The sequence below is a fragment of the Pan troglodytes genome, chromosome 19 (assembly GCF_028858775.2).
Source record: "Pan troglodytes isolate AG18354 chromosome 19, NHGRI_mPanTro3-v2.0_pri, whole genome shotgun sequence".
In the NCBI taxonomy this organism is placed as follows: domain Eukaryota; kingdom Metazoa; phylum Chordata; class Mammalia; order Primates; family Hominidae; genus Pan; species Pan troglodytes.
Window position 1 is genome coordinate 91069697 of NC_072417.2, and position 22991 is coordinate 91092687.

The 22991-nt window shown below is 41.7% G+C and overlaps 1 protein-coding gene and 1 non-coding gene across 28 annotated transcripts in view; both read left to right on the forward strand.

The window, feature by feature from the left end:
• Window positions 1-22991, forward strand: part of TNRC6C (trinucleotide repeat containing adaptor 6C) — a 151425-nt gene that overhangs the window by 100270 nt on the left and 28164 nt on the right. For 14 of the 27 annotated variants that reach the window (XM_054670177.2, XM_063799368.1, XM_054670172.2 and 11 more), the window contains 6 exons: window positions 8488-8703; window positions 11535-11701; window positions 14860-14940; window positions 16813-16870; window positions 18909-19051; window positions 20881-21054. In XM_054670177.2, coding sequence (XP_054526152.1) covers window positions 8488-8703; window positions 11535-11701; window positions 14860-14940; window positions 16813-16870; window positions 18909-19051; window positions 20881-21054 — 839 coding nt within the window. The remainder of the gene's footprint in view (window positions 1-8487; window positions 8704-11534; window positions 11702-14859; window positions 14941-16812; window positions 16871-18908; window positions 19052-20880; window positions 21055-22991) is intronic. The other 13 variants (XM_063799367.1, XM_063799369.1, XM_016933004.4 and 10 more) reach the window with 3 other exon arrangements.
• LOC112206112 (U6 spliceosomal RNA) lies at window positions 10726-10832 on the forward strand. The gene has a single exon (XR_002940321.1). It is a non-coding gene; the product is annotated as a U6 spliceosomal RNA (small nuclear RNA).

A 22991-nucleotide genomic window follows, 5' to 3' on the forward strand; every position in this document is an offset into this window, starting at 1 on the left:
TCAGCCTCCCAAGTAGCTGGGATTACAGGCGATCACCACCATGCCTGGCTAATTTTTGTATTTTTAGTAGAGATGGGGTTTCACCATGTTGGCCAGGCTGGTCTGGAACTCCTGACCTCAAGTGATCCACCCACCTCAGCCTCCCAAAGTGCTGGGATTACAGGCATGAACCACCATGGCCGGCCCAGAAACTACTTTTTTTTTTTTTGAGACAGAGTCTTGCTCTGTTGCCCAGGCTAGAGTGCAGTGGCACAATCTCAGCTCACTGCAAGCTCCGCCTCCCAGGTTCACGCCATTCTCCTGCCTCAGCCTCCCGAGTAGCTAGGACTACAGGTGCCCGCCACCACGCTCGGCTAATTTTTTTTGTATTTTTAGTAGAGACGGGGTTTCATCATGTTAGCCAGGATGGTCTCGATCTCCTGACCTCGTGATCAGCCAGCCTCGACCCTGCAAAGTGCTGGAATTACAGGCGTGAGCCACCACGCCTGGCCCAGAAACTACTTTTAACTTGTTTTTAGTAGCCAAAACATGAGAGCTTCATGCTGAGAAAGGCATTCTTGTTCAGTTAAAAGGGCCAAAATAATTCTCTTTTATATGAAAAATATTTATAGATTTTTTTAAACAAATTGCACACATTATCACCAAATATAAAGAAGAAAAATGTGCTGTAACTGCTACACCTTAACACAGTGTTTCTGTACTCTGTTCTCCCCGGCAACTTTTGCAGCCTGTGCATGCGTGTGCTCTTTGTAGGTGTAGCAATACTATAGGAGCAGTTGCAAATCTAGTTTTACCAATTAACAGAGACAAATAAAAAGTTACACAAATTTTTTTCCATGTGGAAGTGTGCTCACATGCTGAAAGTATGTTAAGGTTAGCATATTGTACAACATATGGGGTTATTTGTTCATTTTTTTCATTTATAACATTAATCTCTTTTTCTAACACTGGCATAAAGTGGCTACACTGAGTATTATTCCTGCCCTGTATTACCTGTGATGTTTAACTCTCAGACATGAACCAAGCCTTCTTTTGCAGTGAGAGCAAAGTTCATCACCCTTAAGAATTACAAGTAATCATAGCCTTTCCACTCTCCAAACTTGTTAGACCAAGCTATTATTTGAGCCTGTAGAAGTAACAGTTCCACACCAGTTCCCTTCATAGAGGTGACAGCATGCAGGAGTGGCATTACCCCCGGTAGCAGCCCCTTGCCCTCCTCTCTGGGGACTGTGCCATCTGGGCAGTCAGGGTCAGCAAGGGCAGCAGCAGTCTCAGCACCTGCTGGGCCGTGCTGCCCACTGGCTTGAATGCCTGCGCAGCTTTCCATAGCTACTGGGATTCCCAGACAAAAGCCTTCCACTTGTGACTACTTCATGAAGTTTCTGCTATTTTTAAAGTTGGTGTTTTTAGGTTTTATTCAGCATAGGTTGACCTATGCTGAATTTATAGAATTTTCACTTATGTCAGAGTTTGGGTTTTAAGTTGTTGATCATTACCACTTAAGGGTATTGATCTCTCCTATCTTATAAAATATGATTTCTGAATTACATTTTGTGTGTGTGTGTGTGTTGTTTTAAAGGAACGAATGCTACAGTACAATCATTTTTGTCCTATGCTTGTTGATATTAATTAGTTTTCTGTGAGCCTGAGGAAAATTGGTATTATTTTAGGAAATGCAGTATAGCTTCCTAAACTGGATTGTCTGGACCTGGTTCAGGTTCATTCTGGAGATAAAACAACAGTATTAGTCCAGAGAAATATCCCTGTGCCTGCCTTTTTATCAGAAATTGTAGGCTGCCTGAGAAGGGCTCCAGAGGCCGCACTTGACACAGGATGTGAAGTTGTCTACACTGGCTCGCACACATCCTCCTCCTCGAACATTGCCTCAATTACTCAGTCTCTGGTGCGAGCCAGAATTGCAGGACCTGCTACCTTGTGCTCTGCTGTGCATACGAAGCTATTAAGTCGTCATAAAATCAGTCTGCTGTTTTACCAGTTAGTGGGATGTGGCAGAAAGGGAGAAAGTGCAAACATAGCATTTATGTGTGTTCTAAGGGAATGAAAGCAGATCCTAAAAATACTCAGCAACATGATTACCTCGCATACTCAGACATAAATATTCTGGGACACTTAAAAACCAACTTGCAGACACACAAGAGAACATTGAATATTAATTAACAAAACCATTTAGTGAGTAATGGAGCCTCATAGTTGGCTCTGAATCTAACAATGAGATTGAAGAAGAACTTCCAGGGATTTCATCTCTGAACCCAGATTTCACTGAAATGTAGATAATTTTAGAGTCAAATATGAAGGCCATTATACAGTTGATCCAAGCTAAACCAGCAGCAGTGGGGTAGTGACATCTTACTGTGTCTTCCAACAATGGCTAGAAGTAAAATATCATTACATATGCCAATCAGAAAACTGGCAGGGAGTATACTGCTAATACTGATCTTAGTCTAGAATTTGTTGTGTGTTCATTTTGCTGCCTGTTTGCAGCTCTTCAGAGATGTATCTCAGCCGTAGCAGGTATTCCAGCTGTGCTGGTGGTGACCACTGTGGGCTCCTACAAGTCGGCAAAGGCTCTAGCCAGAGGCACACTTTACTTTGCATGTGGGTACTTAATCTGGTGATATTTGCTTTAAAACTTAGTTTTCTGAAACAATTATCATCGTATAAAATATAAAACCAGAGGTTGTGTGCATTAATCATGGAAGAGGCATATCTCCAATTCACTAAACTAAAACTTGGAAAAAATTAGATTTAGGAAGCTTCTACCTAAAAAGATGAGACGTGTATTGTTTCTATAAGTCTCATTAGCAGCAGAAGCCAGAGAGCAGTGGCCTTCCTTCCAGACTCCTGTCCTAGGAAGTTTATCATTCTTTAGTATAAAAACTACACCAAAAGACAGTCACCTGCAGATGGAGTGAATCAGCAAGATCCTGTTACAGCTCAGCTGTTTTCACATAACTTCAAAAATAGATCCCATTGACCTCTGCAGCCAGAAGTAATTCTATTTTAAGCACTATGCAGTAGTTACTAAAAGAGAAATGATCTGAGTGATCTATGCTTTTTGTGGATGTGGGATTTTTCTTCGGTTTGGATTTGGCTGGGTTGTTTTTGCTTTCCTGTGTTTGAGGGGTTTGGTAAGTGGGACTGGACTTCAGCAAGGACTGGGGAGTTGGGAGCCTGCTACGGAAGTAGGAAGAGATGCTTCTCAGTGCAAGTCCGTGGCGTGAGACGTGTGAACCCCACATGCAAAGGCCTTAGCTTTAGGTACCTTCAATTCACAATAGATAAATGATGAAGACAGTTGAAAATACAGTGTGAGGCCGGACACAGTGGCTCACGCCTGTAATCCCAGCACTTTGGGAGGCTGAGCCAGGTGGGTTGCTTGAACCCTGGAGTTTGAGAACAACCTGGGCAACCTAGTGAGACCCACGTCTCTACAAAAAATACAAAAATTAGCTGGGCATAGTGGCACACGCCTCTAGTCCCGGCTACTCAGGAGGCTGAGGCAGGAGGATCACCAGAGCCCAGGGAGGTGAAGGCTGCAGTGAGCTGTGGTTGCACCACCACACTCCAGCCTGGACAACAGGAGACCCTGTCTCAAAAAAAAGAAAAAAAGAAAAAGAAAATATAGTGTGCCCCCCGCCACCGATAGCAGTAGGAAAGAGTTAGCCCATTAAAATCTGTATTAGTATCGTGAAATCAAAACTGTATAAGATGGTTTTCCTTTTCTAATACTTCACATGATGACTCAATAAGGCAGGCAGAAGAAGCTGTTCTAAGGGAAGTTACTGTGCAGCTCGAGGCCCGTGGTCAGCTTCTAGAAAGGACCCCGAATCTGTAACCCTCAAACAGAGTCCCCTGACTTTGGAACGGAAGTGTCAAATGCCCACTACAAAGGCTTTCAGAAAAGTAGGATACTTTGCCATCTGACTGTACTCTTGTATAATGAGCAAACTCTTCTATATAAAGTTTCATTGTATAAAGACCCATCTTGATTTCAGATAAGAAAGTTTTATTGATCTTACAGCTATCAGTTCTGCTCTGTTCCTCCATTAGCAAGTACCCAACCAGCCATCATAGTAAATTTGCATTAAGTTTAAAGGCTGGTATGAGTAAAAAATCTCATCTCATTAATATTTAGGTCAGTACCTTAAAAAGCCAAGCACATAGCAAGCACTCAATAAATGCCTGATCGATTGCATTTTTAATCGTTTATCTTTTTTTTTTTTTTTTTTGAGACAGAGTCTTAACTCTGTCACCTAGGCTGGAGTGCAGTGGCACGATCTCAGCTCACTGCAACCTCCGCCTCCCAGGGTCAAGCAATTCTGGTGCCTCAGCCTCCTGAGTAGTGGGTACTACTACAGGTGTGTGCCACCATGTTGGCTAGGCTGGTCTCGAACTCCTGGCCTCAAGTGGTCCACCTCAAGTGAGCCACCATGCCTGGCCTAGTCCTTTATCATATACTCTTAATTAATTACAATTGGCCACCTTTTAACTAAAACTTTCCTCCCAAAAAGGACTGCCCATCACACTTATAAAGCTATGTAAGTGGCATCTGTGGAACAAGCTATAATTAATTTCTTATTTCATAGAGGAAAGAATTTCATCCACTGACTTAATTGTCTGTAGTGCTTAAGATGTGATGTGCTTAACAATGTTCAGTGAGAGAAAGATTCTCTGTTTCTTGGTCCTATTTCTTGGCCTTTTCTCTGTCTGCTGCTCATTTTTATACCCAGCTTCCAGATGCACTCTGTTTTCTCCATTCTGAAGGAAAGATGAAGAATGTATATTTTAAAATTGAATGAAAACTACATATCCTGGCTGTGTTTTATTATCCCCATCTCTGTTTGTTAATTTGAAGAAATTGAAGGGAGGTAACGATTCTAAGACACCATAGTACGGAAATATTCTGCAAAAAGCAGTATAGTATTTGAAGGATCATTTTTAAAAGTTTAATATCAGTATTTTAAATGTAAGAAATTTGTTCTACCTCATCAATTCTAACTTTAAAAGAATCCCTATAAATTATTAACAAAAAGATGCCAAATTCACTCTGATGATAAACACTTAACAGTGGAGATTATTTTAATTCTGTGTACTTAAAATCATTTTCTGTGTGCTGAAAATACTTGTTTTGCATCAAAATTTCCTATTGCATTTCAGTTTTTAGCATCTCTTCTAGAACCTTTAGAGTGTCAGATGGTACATCCTAGTGTTTCTGTTAGGATGGCATTGTAGGTAAATTATAGTCTTGCCAGATTCAACTGAAAATGAAAATACTGGGCCAGGTGTGGGGGCAGGCATCTGTAATCTCAGCTACTCAGAAGCAGGAGGATCACTTGAATCTAGGAGTTCGAGGCTGCAGTGCACTATGATCACACTTAAGAATAGCCACTGCACTTCAGCCCAGGCAACGTAACAAGACCCCATCTCTATTAAATAAATATCAAAATGGAAATATTTGGTTTTTTAATTTTTTTGAGTAAGCAAGTGTTCTTCCATTTCTAAGATTTTGAAACATGATGCTTGCAAGTCGTTTGCCTTCTCCATGAAAATACTCACTAGACATTTCTCCTGCCTTTAAGAGGAACTTAAAGTTCTTTATAAAAATCAATGAACTATGCTTACCACCATCTTAGTATTTATCCTTAGTTTTGACTTAATTAAATAATTTGTAATACCTATTGCCTTCTCAAAGAGATGGAGGTCTAGAGATGATAAACAAATTCTAGGTGAGTTCATTATTTAATTACCTACAGTAAATTAGTATTTTTATAGCTAATTGGTCTTTAGCAACACATGAGTTATTTTAGCTTACCAAAACCTTGATAATTTTTATTAGCTATGTTAACGTTTCTGATTTAATTTTGTCCTTTCAATTTGTAAAACTACTTCTCCCAATATATATTATTGTCTTTTGTGTAATTAAAGGTAATATTATAGTTAGCAATTGCCGGCGATAACTGGTTAGGGCTAACTCCCCTGTTATTGGTAACTATTTGCATAATATATTCCTCAGCATAGAGCTTGTAATTTAAAATGATTTCTAGGTTGTGTGTCCTTTTGTTATTAATCATTCTTACTGCATTTTCTTAGAATAAGGCGTATCAAGGGAACTGATTCCATGCTATTTTTAGTCAGAAAATTAATACATTTTGTAATTGATATTGTAATATCCATGTTGAGGCCAAACAATGTAAAATTGATGGTTAACTATTTGCATTTTATACTGTTTTTCTCTTGCACACAGTCACATACTTTCTACAGTTATGACTTAAAATATTTATATTTCTGTCTCTGAGAAAAATGTATCTATATGAAAATTACAACTGATACAAGCTGTCAACTTATCAACAGTGTCAGGTGAGCTTATGGCAGAAGCAAAAGATTAGCATTTGAGTTTATTTGGAAAAATAAAATTGACCTATGCAATATAAAATGTTTTTTGTACTGAAGTGTGAAGGGCGTGGGGAAATCCTTCTTATTGCCTTGTTTCATAACCTCTTCTGTGCCTGTAGATAATGCAGTTGGCCCTTGAACAGTTTGGGATTAGGCTTACCAAAAGTATAACTTAGGACTTCCCAAAAACTTAACTACTTGACCAGAAGCCTTATTGATAGCAGTCAGTTAACACATACTTTTTATGCCTTCAGAGTTTTATACAATAAGATAAGCTAGAGAACAGAAGACATTATTAAGAAAATTGTAAAGACTGGGTACGGTAACTCACATATGTAATCCCAGCACTTTGGGAGGCTGAAGTGGGGGGATCACTTGAGGTCAGGAGTTCGAGACCAGCCTGGCCAACATGGTGAAACCCCGTCCTTACTAAAAATTCAAAAATTAGCCGAGCATGTTGTTGCGTGCCTGTAGTCCCAGCTACTCAGGAGACTGAGGCATGAGAACCCCTTAACCCGGGAGGCGGTGGTTGCAGTGAGCCAAGATTGTGCTACTGCACTCCAGCTTGGGCAACAGAGCAAGACTCTGTCTCCAAAAAATATATATATATATATAAATAATATATATATATGTATAATTTTAATTGTAAGGAGAAAGTATACTTACTATTCATTAGCTGGAAGTGGATCATCATAAAGGTCTTCATCCTCATCATCTTCATGTTGAGGAGCAGGCTGAGGAGGAAGGGGAGGGCTTGGTCTTGCTGTCTCTGGGGTGGTGGAGGTGGAAGAAAATTTGTGTATAAATGGATCACTGAAGTTCACACCCGTGTTGTCAAGGGTCACCTGTGATTCTATATGCATCTCTAACCTGTTTCCACAAGGGACCAATCCCTGAGGATGCTGTTGCAACAGGACTTGGCAAAGGAATGAAAGGGTTCCTGAAAAACCCTCCCAGAGTACCTGTAGGAACTACTCTGATCCATAATTCAACTCTCTTCTGCCTTCTAAGACAGATACCTCAGATCTCTCTCAGCTTGTGGGTGGTACCATGGGAACTGTCTGCATTTTCCAGTTATGAGTTTACCTTTATGTTTTTAATCTGCCATCTTCTCATTTCTTTGCCCAGATAAGGTGATCTGTGTCTATGATGGTCAAAAGATAAACAAGAATAATATTTCAGTATATATTTGCAACTCACAAATTTTTCTTAGAATGATTTCTTTTATGTCATTACATATAATACAAGATGTAAACAAGCTATTTAACCATAGTTTTAAACTATTCTTTTAAACCCTACTATGTTGCAAATGCTGACAGTTGAATAGGCTTTAATGTTTAATGGACTTTTAAAGTTGAAAATAGGTAGAGGTCAGGAGTTAGAAAATGGCAATTTTTTATTTTTTCATGTTTTGAGACAGATTCTTGCTCTGTCGCCCAGGCTAGAGTGCAGTGGCACAATCTTGGCTCACTGCAACCTCTGCCTCCCGGGTTACCAAAGTATAACTTAGGACTTCGCAAAACTTAACCACTTGGTTCCCGGGTTCAAGAGATTCTCCTGCCTCAGCCTCCCCAATAGCTCGGATTACAAGTGCGCGCCACCATACCCAGCTAAATTTTTGTATTTTTTGTAGTGACAGGGTTTCACCATGTTGGCCAGGCTGGTCTCGAACTCCTGACCTTAAGTAATCCACCCGACTCCCAAAGTGCTGGAATTACAGACATGAGCCACCACATCTGACCAGTTTTAAGAAGCCAAACAAGCCATGTGCAGTGACACGCCCCAGTAGTCCCAGCTACTTAGGAGGATTGAGTGAGCCCAGGAGTTGAGGGCAGCCTGGGCAACACAGCGAGTCCCCATCTCTAAATAAAAATAAATGAATAAAAATTTTAAAATACAAAGCTAAACAAATCTGATTACATGTAATACATTTGCCTCCTTTAAATTTTCTACTAAAGGCTATTCTAAGGATAGATTATCTTGAAATTATTTTGAAATTGAAAACTGAATTATATTTTTACTTTTCTCTGATGCACTTTCATTATTTTCTCTACCCCTTGGAACCTTTTTCAGTTTCATCAGGCTGGGGAGAAATGCCTAATGTTCACTCAAAGACTGAAAACTCTTGGGGAGAACCATCCTCCCCTTCTACCCTGGTGGATAATGGCACAGCAGCATGGGGGAAGCCACCCAGCAGTGGCAGCGGGTGGGGAGATCACCCTGCCGAGCCGCCGGTGGCATTTGGAAGAGCTGGCGCACCTGTTGCTGCCTCAGCCCTGTGCAAACCAGGTAAGCCTAGCATCCTGCTTGCCCTGATCTGGCAATTTCCAAATTGCCAGACTCAAAGTATTGAATTTTAAAGATTAGAGTTTTAGGATACTTTCCTCATTATATTTACACTTTAACTACAAACCAAGAGTCTTGGCCAAGTACAGTGCCTCACACCTATAATCCCAGCACTTTGGGAGTCCAGGGCAGGAGGATCGCTTGAGCCCAGGAGTTTGAGACCAGCCTGGGCAGCATAGTGAGACCTTGTCACTACAAAAAAAATTGAAAAATTAGCCGGGCATGGTGGCACATGCCTGTAATCCCAGCTATTCGGGAGGCTATGATGGGAGAATTGCTTGAGCCCGGGAGGTTAAGACTGCCCTGAGCCATGATTGTACCACTCATGAGCCTGGGCAATAGAGCAAGACCCCATCTCTTAAAAAAGGAAAAAAAAAAAGCCGAGATTATAAAATATTTGCCATGCCTGATACATGAACACGAAGGAGCTTTTAAGAGATGTCCGTACCCTCCTTTTATAATAAACAAATAAATGCAAAAGTCAAAGCAACCCAGCATATTATGTTTGATTCTCCTGGTAATACCCACACTACTTCAGCAGTATTCTTGTACCTGCCACATTAAGTAATTTAAACCTGCTATTTCGCTGAGCAAGATAGATAAAGCATGTCATCTTCTTGAGATTAGCTTTTGAAAATATGTATTACCTCACAGCAGCCTAACGCATCTTGCCGTATTGCCCTGCTTTCATCTTGTCAACAGAATTCCACTGTGGGTGGAATTTGCCATGTTTGTTTTCAAGTTGTTTATGCCTAAACAACTTGAAAAAAATTTTAAAAGGTACATTTTCCTCCCATTTTCTGAAAGTGTAGCAAATATGCAGGTAATAAGTATCCTTATAAGTGTCCAGATTATGTATACCAAGTGGAATTCTTATATGGGTGTTTTGCAATGTGATATTTGTAATATTAACATGAGTATAAGATTACTGATTTAAATCTGATATTAAAATTAATTGTGGCTGGGCATGGTAGCTCACGCCTGTAATCTCAGCACTTTGGGAGGCCAAGGTGGGTGGACCACCTGAGGTCAGGAGTTCGAAACCAGCCTGGCCAACAAGGTGAAACCCCATCTCTACTAAAAATACAAAAATTAGCTGGACATAGTGACGAGCGCCTCTAATCCCAGCTACTCAGGAGGCTGAGGCAGGAGAATCGCTTGAACCCGGGAGGCAGAGGTTGCAGTGAGCGAAGATCAGGCCACTGCACTGTAGCCTGGGAGACAGAGACTCCATCTCAAAAAAAAAAAAAAAAAAAATTCGTTGTTCACATAACTGCAGAAGCTTCATCTTTTCTTTGGACATTATTAGATGTCCTAGATCTTAAAATGCAACTTTATTGGTTTTGTACTTTGTGGGTTTTTTTGGTTTTTTTTGTTTTTTGTTTTGCTAATACTCGATAGTATGTTCCATATAGCCACCACTCTGCTCAAAGTATTCCATTTATATTACTTTTTTTTACAAACCTAAAGGATAAGGGAACTTGTGAGTATTTAGATTCATGCGCCATTTTGAGCAGTGTGTTCTATTTTGAGAATTTGTCCTTGGAGGCACAGTTATGTGCCTATTCCATATGTTTATTAGCCTTGTATCTTCATTGGAGACCCAGCTAACTGTGCTCTTACCTAGTCTTTGCCCTTCTTCATATTCTTCCAAGAAGTGAAAATTTGGGGTAATTTTGATACTGAAAATCACTTTGTATTTTAAGATAGGAGGAAAAAACAATAGCTGAAGTGGAAACTCGATAGTCACTTTGTAGCTCCATCTGCCTAAGGCCTCCATCCTGCTAGTCTGTAAGCATCTCCTGCGGGCTTGTTAGAAATGCAGCCTGTCGGGCCCAACCTCAGGCCTGCCAGACTTCACATGATCCAGCTGACTGTCACGAGTGGACAGGTTTGAGAAGCTCTGGTCTGTGTGACTTAATGCTCATAGGTTTGGATCAAGCAGTGATTAAGAATCAGACAGAGATGCTCATTTCAGCAGCACATGTACTAAAATTGGAACAATACAGAGAAGATTCGCGTGGTTCCTATGCAAGGATGAGATACAGATTTATGAAGCATCCCATATACAAATTTTCCTGCCACTTGTGATGGCTCATGACTGTAATCCCAACACTTTGGGATGCCGAGGCAGGAGGACTACTTGAGCCCAAGAGTTTGAGACCAGCCTGGGCAACATAGTGAGACCCCATCTCTATTAAAAAGAAAAAAAAATTAGCTGGATGTGGTGGCACATGCCTGTAGTCCTAGCTACTTGAGAGGCTGAGGCAGGAGGATCACTTGAGCCCAGGAGTTTGAGGTTGCAGTGAGCTGTGATTGCACTACTATAATCCGGGCAACAGAGCAAGACCCTGTTTCAAAAAAAAGAAAAAAACCTACAAATTTTAAAAACCACACAGGACAATGAAATGTTTTAGGAATCTACATTTCTGTAGCCTTTTCATACCATGTAGAGATTGCCACCTTCCCTGGTGGCCCCGGGATTTGTTCTTAGCATGTTTATGTTTCAGAATGATGTGTAGTTGGTTAAGGAAGTTTAGAACAGCACAGAGTACAAATAGCTGATGTTTGAAGGAAAAATTATATACATACACATGTTTATTTACATATGTAGCAAGAGAAATTCAATTCTGAGATCTGGGAGAAATGAAGGCATAAAAAGGTAGATTACAATGCATCATTTGTCCCACGACCCCTAAATTATATGTTACAGTGGAAGCATTGTCTGCGTTAGGGACATGAATTTGATAAGTTCATGTTTGCTCTATTTCTAGCTTCAAAATCTATGCAAGAAGGCTGGGGCAGTGGTGGGGATGAAATGAACCTCAGTAGCAGCCAGTGGGAGGATGAAGAAGGGGACGTGTGGAATAATGCTGCTTCCCAAGAAAGCACCTCCTCCTGCAGCTCCTGGGGGAACGCCCCCAAAAAAGGACTCCAAAAGGTAAGTACAACACTCTTAACGATGGTGCACCCTGAAAACCAAAGGTACTTCAGACACGTTCAGTATCCAGTTAATCAGACAAAAAGATAGACCTGAGGTTCTCAAAGTGGTCTTAGGACCCTTGGAGGTCCCAGAGACCCTTTCAGGGGAGTAAGCAAGTCACAACTATTATCGTGCCAGTGCTAAGACTGTCTTTTTCATTTGAAGTCTCTCTCCAGTATAGGGTAGAGGTGTCCAGAGATCTTTATTGTAGCAGAGGATGTGCAGAAACAGGCATGAAAATCCAGCCATTTCTTTTAAGCCAGACATAGAGATTTGCCAAAAGGCAAAACAGTGCCACCTTTCTCATGAAAAATTAATTACTTTTTATTTTAAAATGTTAGGTTAATGTGTAGTGACTATTATTTTTAAGCAAAATTATATTTTTAAATTTTCTCAGTTTTAATTTCTAATACAGTAAATAGCAATAGACACAACTCATATCAACAGAAGTTCTTTGGGATCTTCAGTCTCTAAGACAGTATTATAGGGTCCTGAGACCAAAAAGTGTGAGACAGATGGTTAAGAAGTCTTAAAACAGATGGGCAGGCAGGGCACAGTGGCTCACACCTGTAATCCCGGCACTTCGGGAGGCCAAAGTGGGTGGATCACTTGAGGTCAGGAGTTCGAGTCCAGCCTGGCCAACATGGTGAAACCCCATCTCTACTAAAAATACAAAAACTAGCTGGGCGTGGTGGTGGGTGCCTGTAATCCCAGCTACTCGGGAGGCTGAGGCAAGAGAATTGCTTAAACCTGGGAGGCGGAGGTTGCAGTTGCAGTGAGCCAAGATCGCCTCACTGCACTCCAGCCTGGGCAACAGAGCGAGACTCCCTCTCAAAAAAAAAGACACAAATGTGCGGTCATCTAGAAAACACTGAGATACACATCTCATATATACATGAGCTACATGAGACGTGTATCTCATTTTTTTCTAGATGACTGCCCAATTCAGTCCACATTCAGCATGACTGAATTTCAAGTAGTTCACAAATTTAAATATTAAAAATATGAAAACGTGAAAGAACATTAAAAACAATTTTGGACTCAGAGAGGCCTAACTATGACCAAAATCTAAAAGCCATAAAATAAAATTTTTTTGTGTCAATAGATAAATGTAAAAACTGTACATGACAGAAAATACCATAATCAAAGTCAAAAGAAAAATAGCAAACTGGAAAAATATGTTTATAACTCATATCATAGAGAGGGCCAATCCCCTGATACATAAAGTCCTAGAAACTGATTTTTTTAAAAAAAATCAGCCAGAAACCCAGTAGAAAAAGGAGCACAGAATGTGAAGAGTAGCTGGTCCACAGAGAAGGAGCACCAGTGGCTCCTAGACACAAACTCACAGGAAGGCAGTGCAGTTCCAGACAGCACTCAGAGACACCTGCCATTTTTCATCTCTCAGACCCACAGAAAGCCAACATTTTGATTTTTTTATTTAAAAAAATTTTTTTAGAGACAGAGTCTTGCTGTGTCACCTTAGGGGCTGGAGTACAACCTTGAACTCCTGGGCTCGAATTGTCCTCCTGCCTCAGCCTCCTGAGTAGCTGGGTCTACAGGTGCATGCCACTCTGCCCAACTAATTTTATTTTTTATTTTTTCTGTAGAGACAGAGTCTCACTTTGTGGCATTTATACAGTTTTGTATTGCAGCATTTTTGTGGTAAAAAGATAACAATTTATATGTACATTGATGAAGTAACAAGTTAATTATGTCACTTCTACATTATACAAAACTAAAAGGAAATTCTATCTATGTATTGATATGAAAAGATCACTAAAGTACATTGTTAAATGAAAAGCAAGGTGCAGAAAAACATGTACAGCACACACCCTATTTTGTGGGGTAGGAGGAAGAAAACGTGTGTGTGTGTATGTGAGTGTGTGTATGCATGCATGCACACGTAGTGTATCAGCTTCTACAGAATGTTCTAAATTCTCTGGAAGGGCAAATAAGAAACTGCTATGAGTAGTGCCTCTTCGAGAGAACAGGAACTAAGCAAATGGGGTGGCATGAGATGAAAACTTTCTTTATACCTTGTTTATACTTTTGAATCGTGTGAATGTATTCATGTTCAAAAAAATGTAGTTTATAAAAGCATTCAGTTAATAATCAGCAGAAACCAGAAACTAAAATCAGAGCTCTCCGCTCATGAGGAGTAGAAGTGATTACAGACATCAAAAAGAATCCTTTTTACAGTTGGGCTGGCAAATAATCCAGTTAATGATGGGACCAAAAATACCAAATTGGTAAATTAAAATCTTGACTAATCTGGCTCTGGCAGCATAGTAATGATTGAAATAGCCCCAAAATAAGCTAGTTCCTTGAGGAAAGAAAGCCTGTTTATAGAGCTCCATATGCTCCATGATATAGCTGTGGCAGGCTCAATTGTGAAAAACACTATGAAGAATATTTTTGGAAGGGAATTTTTTTCATATTGTAATAATGCATCATTAGAACCTTTGCATTTATAGGCTCAGAGGGAAGTTATTGAGAAGCCTCCTGGCTCTTCTGTGGTGCCGTGCCCTCCCCCACCCCCACTGCTCTTTCTGTAGCTGACCTTTTTCCTCATCCTCTCCTTCACTGACATTTTCCTCCTTATTCCTTTTCTCTACCCTATGAGCTATAAGTAACAAATAGTTAATAAAATTAACAGGTTGTTTCATCCTTTCTTCTTGCTGCCTCTTTACTCATTGGAATAAACCCCCTCATTTTATCATTTTTCAGAATAAAGCTTAGAAAAGGCAAAAACTGTAATTTTTAGTAAACTTCACATAGGGCTGTGTTCAAGGGAGCGCTTAGGATTATTGGATAGTAAAAGTAGTCTATATTTGTGATAAACTAAATTAATTATCTGGGAAAGAGAAATAATTATCTTGCTTTAAGTTCATAAATTGCACATATATACCAACCTGCAAATGTACCTTGATGCTTCCATAGCAGTAGCCATGAAATACTGTTAGGGAGTTTCTGGAATACAGCATTATTCAATGTTAATACAAAAAGATCCTGTGACTTTTAAATGACCCTGAATTTAGGCTGTCTCCCATTTCTGGTAGAAATGCATTAAAATGTAGCTCATGGACTTCCCCCTTTCCCACACTTTGTTCCAGGGCATGAAGACGTCTGGCAAGCAGGATGAGGCCTGGATCATGAGCCGGCTGATCAAACAACTCACAGACATGGGCTTCCCGGTAACTGGCATCGTAGTTTACTGCTACCCACCATGCTTCCCAAAATGAAATGCCCTCATTGTTTCCTCTCCATGTTTGTTATGTGTGTCAGAAGACACCAAGATTGTTTGAGGAATGAGATATTGACATCATCTAACTCTTAAATCTCCCTTTTACCTGGGTAGTTTGGGTTAGAGATCATTGCTTTGAACTACAGCAAAGACCCACATAATTTCTATCAAAAAGGGTGTGAGAGCCTTTTCCTAGAATAGAAAATGCTTTTTTTTTTTTTGGAGACAGGGTCTTGCTCTGGCACCTAGGCTGCAGTGCAGTGGTGTGATCAAGCAATCCTCCTGTCTCAGCCTCCCGAGTAGAGCTGGGACTACAGGCGTGAGCCACCATGCTCAGCTAATTTTTGTATTTTTGGTAGAGATGAGGCTTCACTGTGTTGGCCAGGCTGGTCTCGATCTCCTGGGCTCAAGCAATCTGCCCGCCTCGGCCTCCCAAAGTGCTGGGATTACAGGCATGAGTCACTATGCCCAGCCAGAAAATGCTGTGTGATTTTTAATTTTCATTGGTTTATACAGTTTTATGTTTACTTTTAATTTATAATTAAACGTGAATTTCATTAGTGTATAGAGTATATTGACAGAGATCACAAAAGAAAACTTGATGTAAAGTACTAAGGTTTCATATCCAGAAAAAGTATCCTAACCAGACCTACTTAGTTCCTAAGTTTCCAGTCATATGTAGGGAGAATTCATATTGTAGGGCGTTCCCCTGAAAATACCACAGTCTGTTCAATTCCTGAGATTGGATGGCAGTTCAGATGGCAAGGGATGTCGCCCATATTCGCCATGTATTCCCTTCATGGGACTTCTTTCAAAATCCTTATTCAAATTAGTGTTTATCTTTCCATTACCGTAGATGCTTCTAAAAGAATGAGTCCAGAATGGCCTCCATGTAGCGGAGGAACCCCATCCTTCACACTGGGCACAGGCCCTCTGCATTGGGCAGGGCATTGTGTTGGTGGCCCAGGCTCTGCCTGTGTGAGTGGGCAAGAGGTTGATGGTGGCTTCAGCGTGTCCTGATTTATACTGTCTCAGTTATCATGGCACCCTAGCGGCTTCAGTCATCCCCTGAGATTACTGTGTTCCAGTCATAAATTATCAAAATGAATCTACTTGTTTTGTTTTTCTGTTTCTTAGAGAAAAGTTGTTGATGGTGGAGCCTAGAGTTGATGAAGCGAAAAATGCAGCTCTGCACTCCGACAGTGACTGACATAGTTGCTGGGACTAGAGAGAGACATGGAGATGGGCCTCACTGGGACAGGAATCCTGTCCTAGGAGAGCATCCTGTCCTCATGGCAGATGTCCTTGTCTGTGGCCCTGCTGTCTTGGCATAGATTGCATCTTTATGGAATCAGTGCTACTCAGTGTTGTACAGAATGATTTTAGGACCAGACACAGTGGCTCACACCTGTAATCCCAACACTTGGGGAGCCAGAGGCAGGAGAACCACTTGAGCCCAGGAGTTTGAGACCAGCCAGGGCAACATGGAGAGAACATATCTCTACAAAAATAATACTAATAGTTACATTTTAAAAAAATGAAAATGATTTTAGGAGTACTTACAAGGTTTTACCGCCACTCTGCATTTTGTTTCCAAAGTGTTAAATACAAGGGCTTTACTTTGAAAATCAAGTCAGTACATTTTCTTATTACAAGTATTTTTAATTCAAAAGACATTGTCTCTAACCTCAACAGTGAAGAAATGTATTTCCAGTTCCAAAACCTAATAACTATGTCTTTAAGTTGATAGTGATTAAACTGTTCGTAACCTTTCCTTTTGTTAATTAATGTGCACTAATGAAAACTCTGTTTTCCTACACAGAGAGAGCCAGCTGAGGAGGCCTTGAAGAGTAACAATATGAATCTTGATCAGGCCATGAGTAAGTCATACAACATCCTTTTTAAAAAGGTACCCAGCTGTGAAGTTTTACTTTCCAGAAGCATTTGATTGTAGTCATGGTTTAATGGTTAATATGTCCTGAGTAGACAGGACCAGGCCACAGTGAAGGGGCAACCACACAACAAGCTGGAACCACAGAGGGAGCCTCTTGGGATTAGCAGACTTTGGAGGTGAATCGCCAATGCCATATTTGAAGCATGTTGGCTTTTCTCATATTTTCCCATATGTTTTGAGGGAAGGTAATAATGACACTCTGAGAGACACTGGAACCACACACTAGACTTCAGTGGACACTGAGTGCGTTCCTCGTGCCTTGCCCCAGAACGGACTTGCCTAGGGGCCAGCAGAAGCGTTGCCTTGCTGGCTGAGCACCAACTGTTGTTGAGAGAGAAGATTTTCTGTCAAGGAACAAGCAACCCTAGTTCTGGAGCTGCTTTAATAATAATGTTAAATATTTACATTTAAATATAGTCGATTCTTATTTTCTTGGTAGTTATGTTCTATAAAGTCACCACAAACACTGAATTAACGAATACCGAACCGGTGCTCCTAGGAGACATACAGGGTTGGGTTCCTATGAGCCTCTGCTCACAACATTTTTGTCAACCAATCAATATATAACCTTGTTTTATATGTTTTTCTGTTTCAAGACACCTTATTTAATATTGATATATTAGCCAAGAAGGGTGTAACATTTTTCTGACCCTGGATAATGTGACCATAAATTTATTTGGCTTTCATACTCAAAACAATGCCGTCCACCACACTTCCTAGTCATCATCTCATGAATCCACAAATTTAGCCTCTTTTCCATAGCTCTGTCACATGCCCAGATGTTACTTGAGTACTTTCTGAGCAGCTGCACATACAGGTCAGTGAATTTTTTCGAATGTACCATATCATTGATTCATGATCATTGAACTCAGGGCCAACAGTGCTTTAACTCGTGCCTACATGAAGCTTACTTGACACATATTTCCTCTGTAAGGCACTTTACTGCCTTCTTGAGCTTAGAAACATGAGACAGCACCTCAGCACCACACAGGGGGACCATTTTAAACACCAGAATCACTACAGAAAGCACAGAAATATGAAAAGCCTGGCAATAAATGGACCACAAAAAGGACACTTCTTTACAACCTGATATCTGAGGCTCAACCTGAACTGGGAACTTGGGCAACTCACATTTTTTTGCCAATCTGCACATGTCCACAAATAACCACAAAAGTGCCCCAATTACTGATTTGGGGGTTACAAATTTTAGCAAGTAGGCCAGCTTTACGAGTACAGAATTCATGAATAATGAGGATAGGCTGCAGACTGTCTAATCGTGCACGTGCGACAACGTGTGGTGCAAACTGCCAGGGCGGGACAGAGCAGCGTGTGCTGCAAGAGGTGAATTCTAACTGTGGAGTAGGACAGAGTTAGGGTGGGCCAAACACACACTAGTCATTAAGCCAACAGAGCTGTGAGAACAGAAACAGTGTCTGTTTTGCACAGTATTGTATCCCCCACATCTGGAAGAATCCTTGCAGATACAGGACTCGGTGAATGGAGAGGCATGGCCATGAAGTAGGAGAGGATCTTTTGCAGACAGAATAATCGGGAAGGCCCCTGCAAGAAAGCAACCACTGAGCCCACCCGAAATGAGGAAGCAAGTCTTGTAGAAAACTAGGGGAGGGGGTGCATCCCAGGGGAGAGGACAAGCTGAGCCCCTGAGGGCCAGCAGTGGCTGGTGTGGCTGCTGCGGAGAGGACAGAGGGCGGCAGGGCCAGATCACAGACTGCAGGAGCCACGGAAGGGTGCCTGGGGCCAACCCCCATCCCCTTGCCGTGAATCCTTGGCAGCCCCTTGTTGGGCTCAGCCCTAGCAAAGCAAGGGCTCTCTCTGCCCCTGGCTTCCCTGTGTTTGAAGGGTGGAGGGTCTCCATCCCTCCTTGAGGCCTTAGCTGGTGCCTATCTTGTGCTCAGCACTCACTTGTTTTGTTTACAACATTGCTTCTGTTTGTTGTGCTCCAGGCGCTCTGCTGGAAAAGAAGGTGGACGTGGACAAGCGTGGGCTGGGAGTGACCGACCATAATGGAATGGCCGCCAAGCCCCTCGGCTGCCGCCCGCCAATCTCCAAAGAGTCTTCCGTGGACCGCCCCACCTTTCTTGACAAGGTATGAATATAGGTGGTTTATTGTTTTTGCTTTTTTAACAAGAGGAGTTTTTCATTTCAACTGTGTCCTTAATACAAGCCAGATTAAAAACTTGCTGGACTATAATACTTAAGTGACTTTTATCCATTTTTTTCTAACATTATGAACATTTAACTCAAAGAAGGGAATGTCGTATTTCATAAGATGTTACTGAGAATGAAAAAGACTGGGATTGAAAACTGATTTTCATGTTTATTGTGCGAACTTGGCTGGTTATCTGCTTCAATTTGTCCAATGGGCAAGGGTCATCAAACTTCCATTTTACTATCTCATTTTAAAAACACAGATCTTCCCTTTGGAAATTACGTGTTAGATGTTTATCCTCAGGAAAAGGGATTGGAAGTGGTGGGGCTTGGGCACCCATCTCTGGCTGGCCCTTGTCAGTTGGCCACATGAGTGACCACAGCTGGCATCTGTGGAAAACTCCCTGAATGTTTAGCTAGTCCGGTCACAGCTCAGCCCCCAGTGTTGTCATGTAATGATGTCCCCACGCCAGATTGGTGTGACTACAAAGCGGAGAAAAGCATTGCACTAAATTCAATGCAAATGTTGAGCCTTGAAAATAAAATTGAAGTAAGGAAGGACGCATTAAAAAAAAAAAAATCAACAATGGAAGGAGGCTGGGCGCGGTGGCTCACTCCTGTAATCCCAGCACTTTGGGAGGCTGAGGTGGGTGGATCACCTGAGGTCAGGAGATCAAGACCAGCCTGGCCAACATGGTGAAACCCCGTCTCTACTAAAAATACAAGAATTAGCGAGCATGGTGGCACACGCCTGTGAACCCAGCTACTCGGGAGGCTGAGGCAGGAGAATTGCTTGAACCCGGGAGGCGGAGGTTGCAGTAAGCTGAGATCGTGCCATTGTACTCCAGCCTGGACGAGAGAGCAATACTCTGTCTCAAAAAAAAAAAGAAAAAAGAAAAAGAAAAAAAGGAAAGGCTCACAAGCAAAGAATATCAGAGATGGGACTTGATCTTATTTTGAGAGTCCTCCAGCACATGATCTGCCTCAGCTGCAGCTGTGGGGTAGCCCAGGGTGAGGCTCACGTCCTCATCCTGCCCCTCGCCAGTGGGGACTGAGTTCAAACTCAGGATGCCCAGTGAAATTGGAATTACAGATAAATAATTTTTGAAATCATACTGTTTAAACTGATAAAATTACTGTTATCTGAAATTCCAAGGTAACTCAGCATCGTATATTTTTATTTGCTAAATCTGACAACCCTAAATTGGGACCCTGACATTTAAAATATGGAATAATGCACAGGCTGGTTGTGATGTTAGATGACATAAATTTGCAAAAGACCTGGCACACAGCATGACCTCAGTAGATGTTAAAAAAAAAATTAATAAGGTTCTGTCTTTTATTAGTTCTATAACTCACCCTCTTCTTAGATTACACCCTATGAAACTGCTGTGTTTGTAGGTCAAAAACAAATGTCATGGAATTCAACCTAATGTACACCTAGAGCTTTGGTAATAACTTCTCAAAAAGAATCTGTTTATTTGAAAATGGTTGTAAAGTGCTTGTTGCCATCCTTGCTCCGTGCTCCTACCTGAGGCAGGGCCAATAGTTAGGAGAATAGTAGCAGCTAATATATGTGTTTGTAAAATACTTTTACACTGAAAACAGCATCTTAATCCTATTTCTTTTTCCCCTCTTCCTTTTGCACATGTTCTCCATTCCCTTATCCACACTTTTTTGATCTGTTAATTATTTATCCATCCATGCCTCCTCTGTTTCCTTGGGAAACTGTTTGGTGCTTTGTCTGCTGATGGACACTGCACACAGCTCACCCTTTCTTTCTCCAATCAGGATGGCGGCCTCGTGGAAGAGCCCACGCCTTCACCGTTCTTGCCTTCCCCAAGCCTGAAGCTCCCCCTTTCACACAGTGCACTCCCCAGTCAGGCCCTGGGTGGGATTGCCTCCGGGCTGGGCATGCAAAACTTGAATTCTTCTAGACAGGTAAGGCTGTTTGGAGAGAGCAAAACGTGGCCTTTGTTTTACCTGCCTTCTAAAAAATGTGTTTGAGACATAAACTTACTTATTTATAGTTAATACCTCTATTTTTAAATGTGACTGAAAAAGTAGTTGAAATACTACCAGGATTTCCCTTCAGGTGACTTACTGGAGTCAAGAGCTGAAGTAGGAAATGCTTTAGTTATATTTATTCTTACACTTAACTAAAACGTGTTTGAGCTCTCAGCACCCTTGGTGCTAACTTGGGACTGGCTAAAGTGATGATGTGTTGCACAATGATCTTCGGCTGCCGGATCCATCCAGAGGTCCAGGTAGTGCCCACCCTCTTTCCTCATGGCAACCAAAACGTTTCATCTGTTGATCTGTGAAAAAGCACCACATTCTCCCCGTATTTCCCAGAAATAAAGATGACATCTCTTGCAAGGTGGTTCTCAGGAGTCACACTGGCATTTTTTTCCAGGCTTCAAAAGTCTGTGGGTACAGGTGGAAATCACCTTTCTAAATCAGTTAACTACAGGAAGGACCTGAGAGTGTTGTTTGCCACTTCATCTCACTTTTCTCATATAGACTCTTAACATGAAATGTTGTACCAAAAAACATATCATCCTTTCCCGTCCCTAGGACATCCCTTCTCTCTGATTTTCTTAGGGATGAGGTTGACACACACACACACCGCTTGGAGACATGTCTCTAAGTAGACACTGTGAGGTGTGGGTGGCCAAACAGCCTCTGTGTGCACATTGTCCCAGTGTTGTTACCAGTAGTGCCCCTTCCACTCACCAGCGCCCAACTGTGTGATCCTGGCGATCTGACATTGCCCCCCTGGTGGTGGTGCAGTTTTCCATTGTTCTGCCAGCTTCAAGTCAGCAGCCCAGCTAGGGTGTGCACTGGGGTTAGGTTCACAGCTGTTAGGTTTGCAGAAGGGGTTCTCTCCCAGTGCCTCTCAGGCGGCTGTTCCCAAGTGAAGCTGTGCAATACCTTACCTCACCTATTTGTCAGGTAACTCATTACACAGAGTGAAAACTACAGCTACAATATCTTTATCATAGTTAACACAAAATTAACTACCTGAATTTGTCAGTTCATTCCATTTCAAGGTTTGTTGAAATAATATCTATATTTCCTGTTTGAAATGTTGCTATCCTCTCAGATTAGTAATCACCACACATTATTACCCTTTAATTTTTATCACATCCTTTTGGAAATGTATATTTTTCAAATAACCATATTCATGTTGCTGTTGTGTGTGAAACATTGTGTACTGGTAGTTTCTTTGAATGGGGTAGCCTTCTTGTTGTATAAATGACCCTCATTAAAAATTCACTTGAGGCCGAACGAGGTGGCTCACGCCTGTAATCCTAGCACTTTGGGAGGCTGAGGTGAGTGGATCCCCTGAGGTCAGGAGTTTGAGACCAGCCAGGACAACATGGCAAAACCCCGTCTCTACTAAAAACACAAAAATTCGGGCCGGGCGTGGTGGCTCACACCTGTAATCCCAGCACTTTGGGAGGCCGAGGCAGGTGGATCACAAGGTCAGGAGTTCAAGACCAGCCTGGCCAACATGGTGAAACCCCGTCTCTACTAAAAATACAAAAAATTTAGCCGGGTATGGTGGCGGGCGACGGTAATCCCAGCTCCTCGGGAGGCTGAGACAGGGAATTGCTTGAACCCGGGAGCAGAGGTTGCAGGGAGCCGAGATCGCACTACTGCATTCCAGCCTGGGTGACAGAGCAAAACTCCATCTAAAAAAAAAAAAGCCAGGCATAGTGGTGGGCATCTGTAATCCCAGCTACTCGGGAGGCTGAGGCAGGAGAATCACTTGGACCCAGGAGGCAGAGGCTACAGTGAGCCAAGACCGCGCTACTGCACTCCAGTCTGGGTGACAGAGCAGGACTCTGTCTCAAAAAAATTCTCTTGGGTAC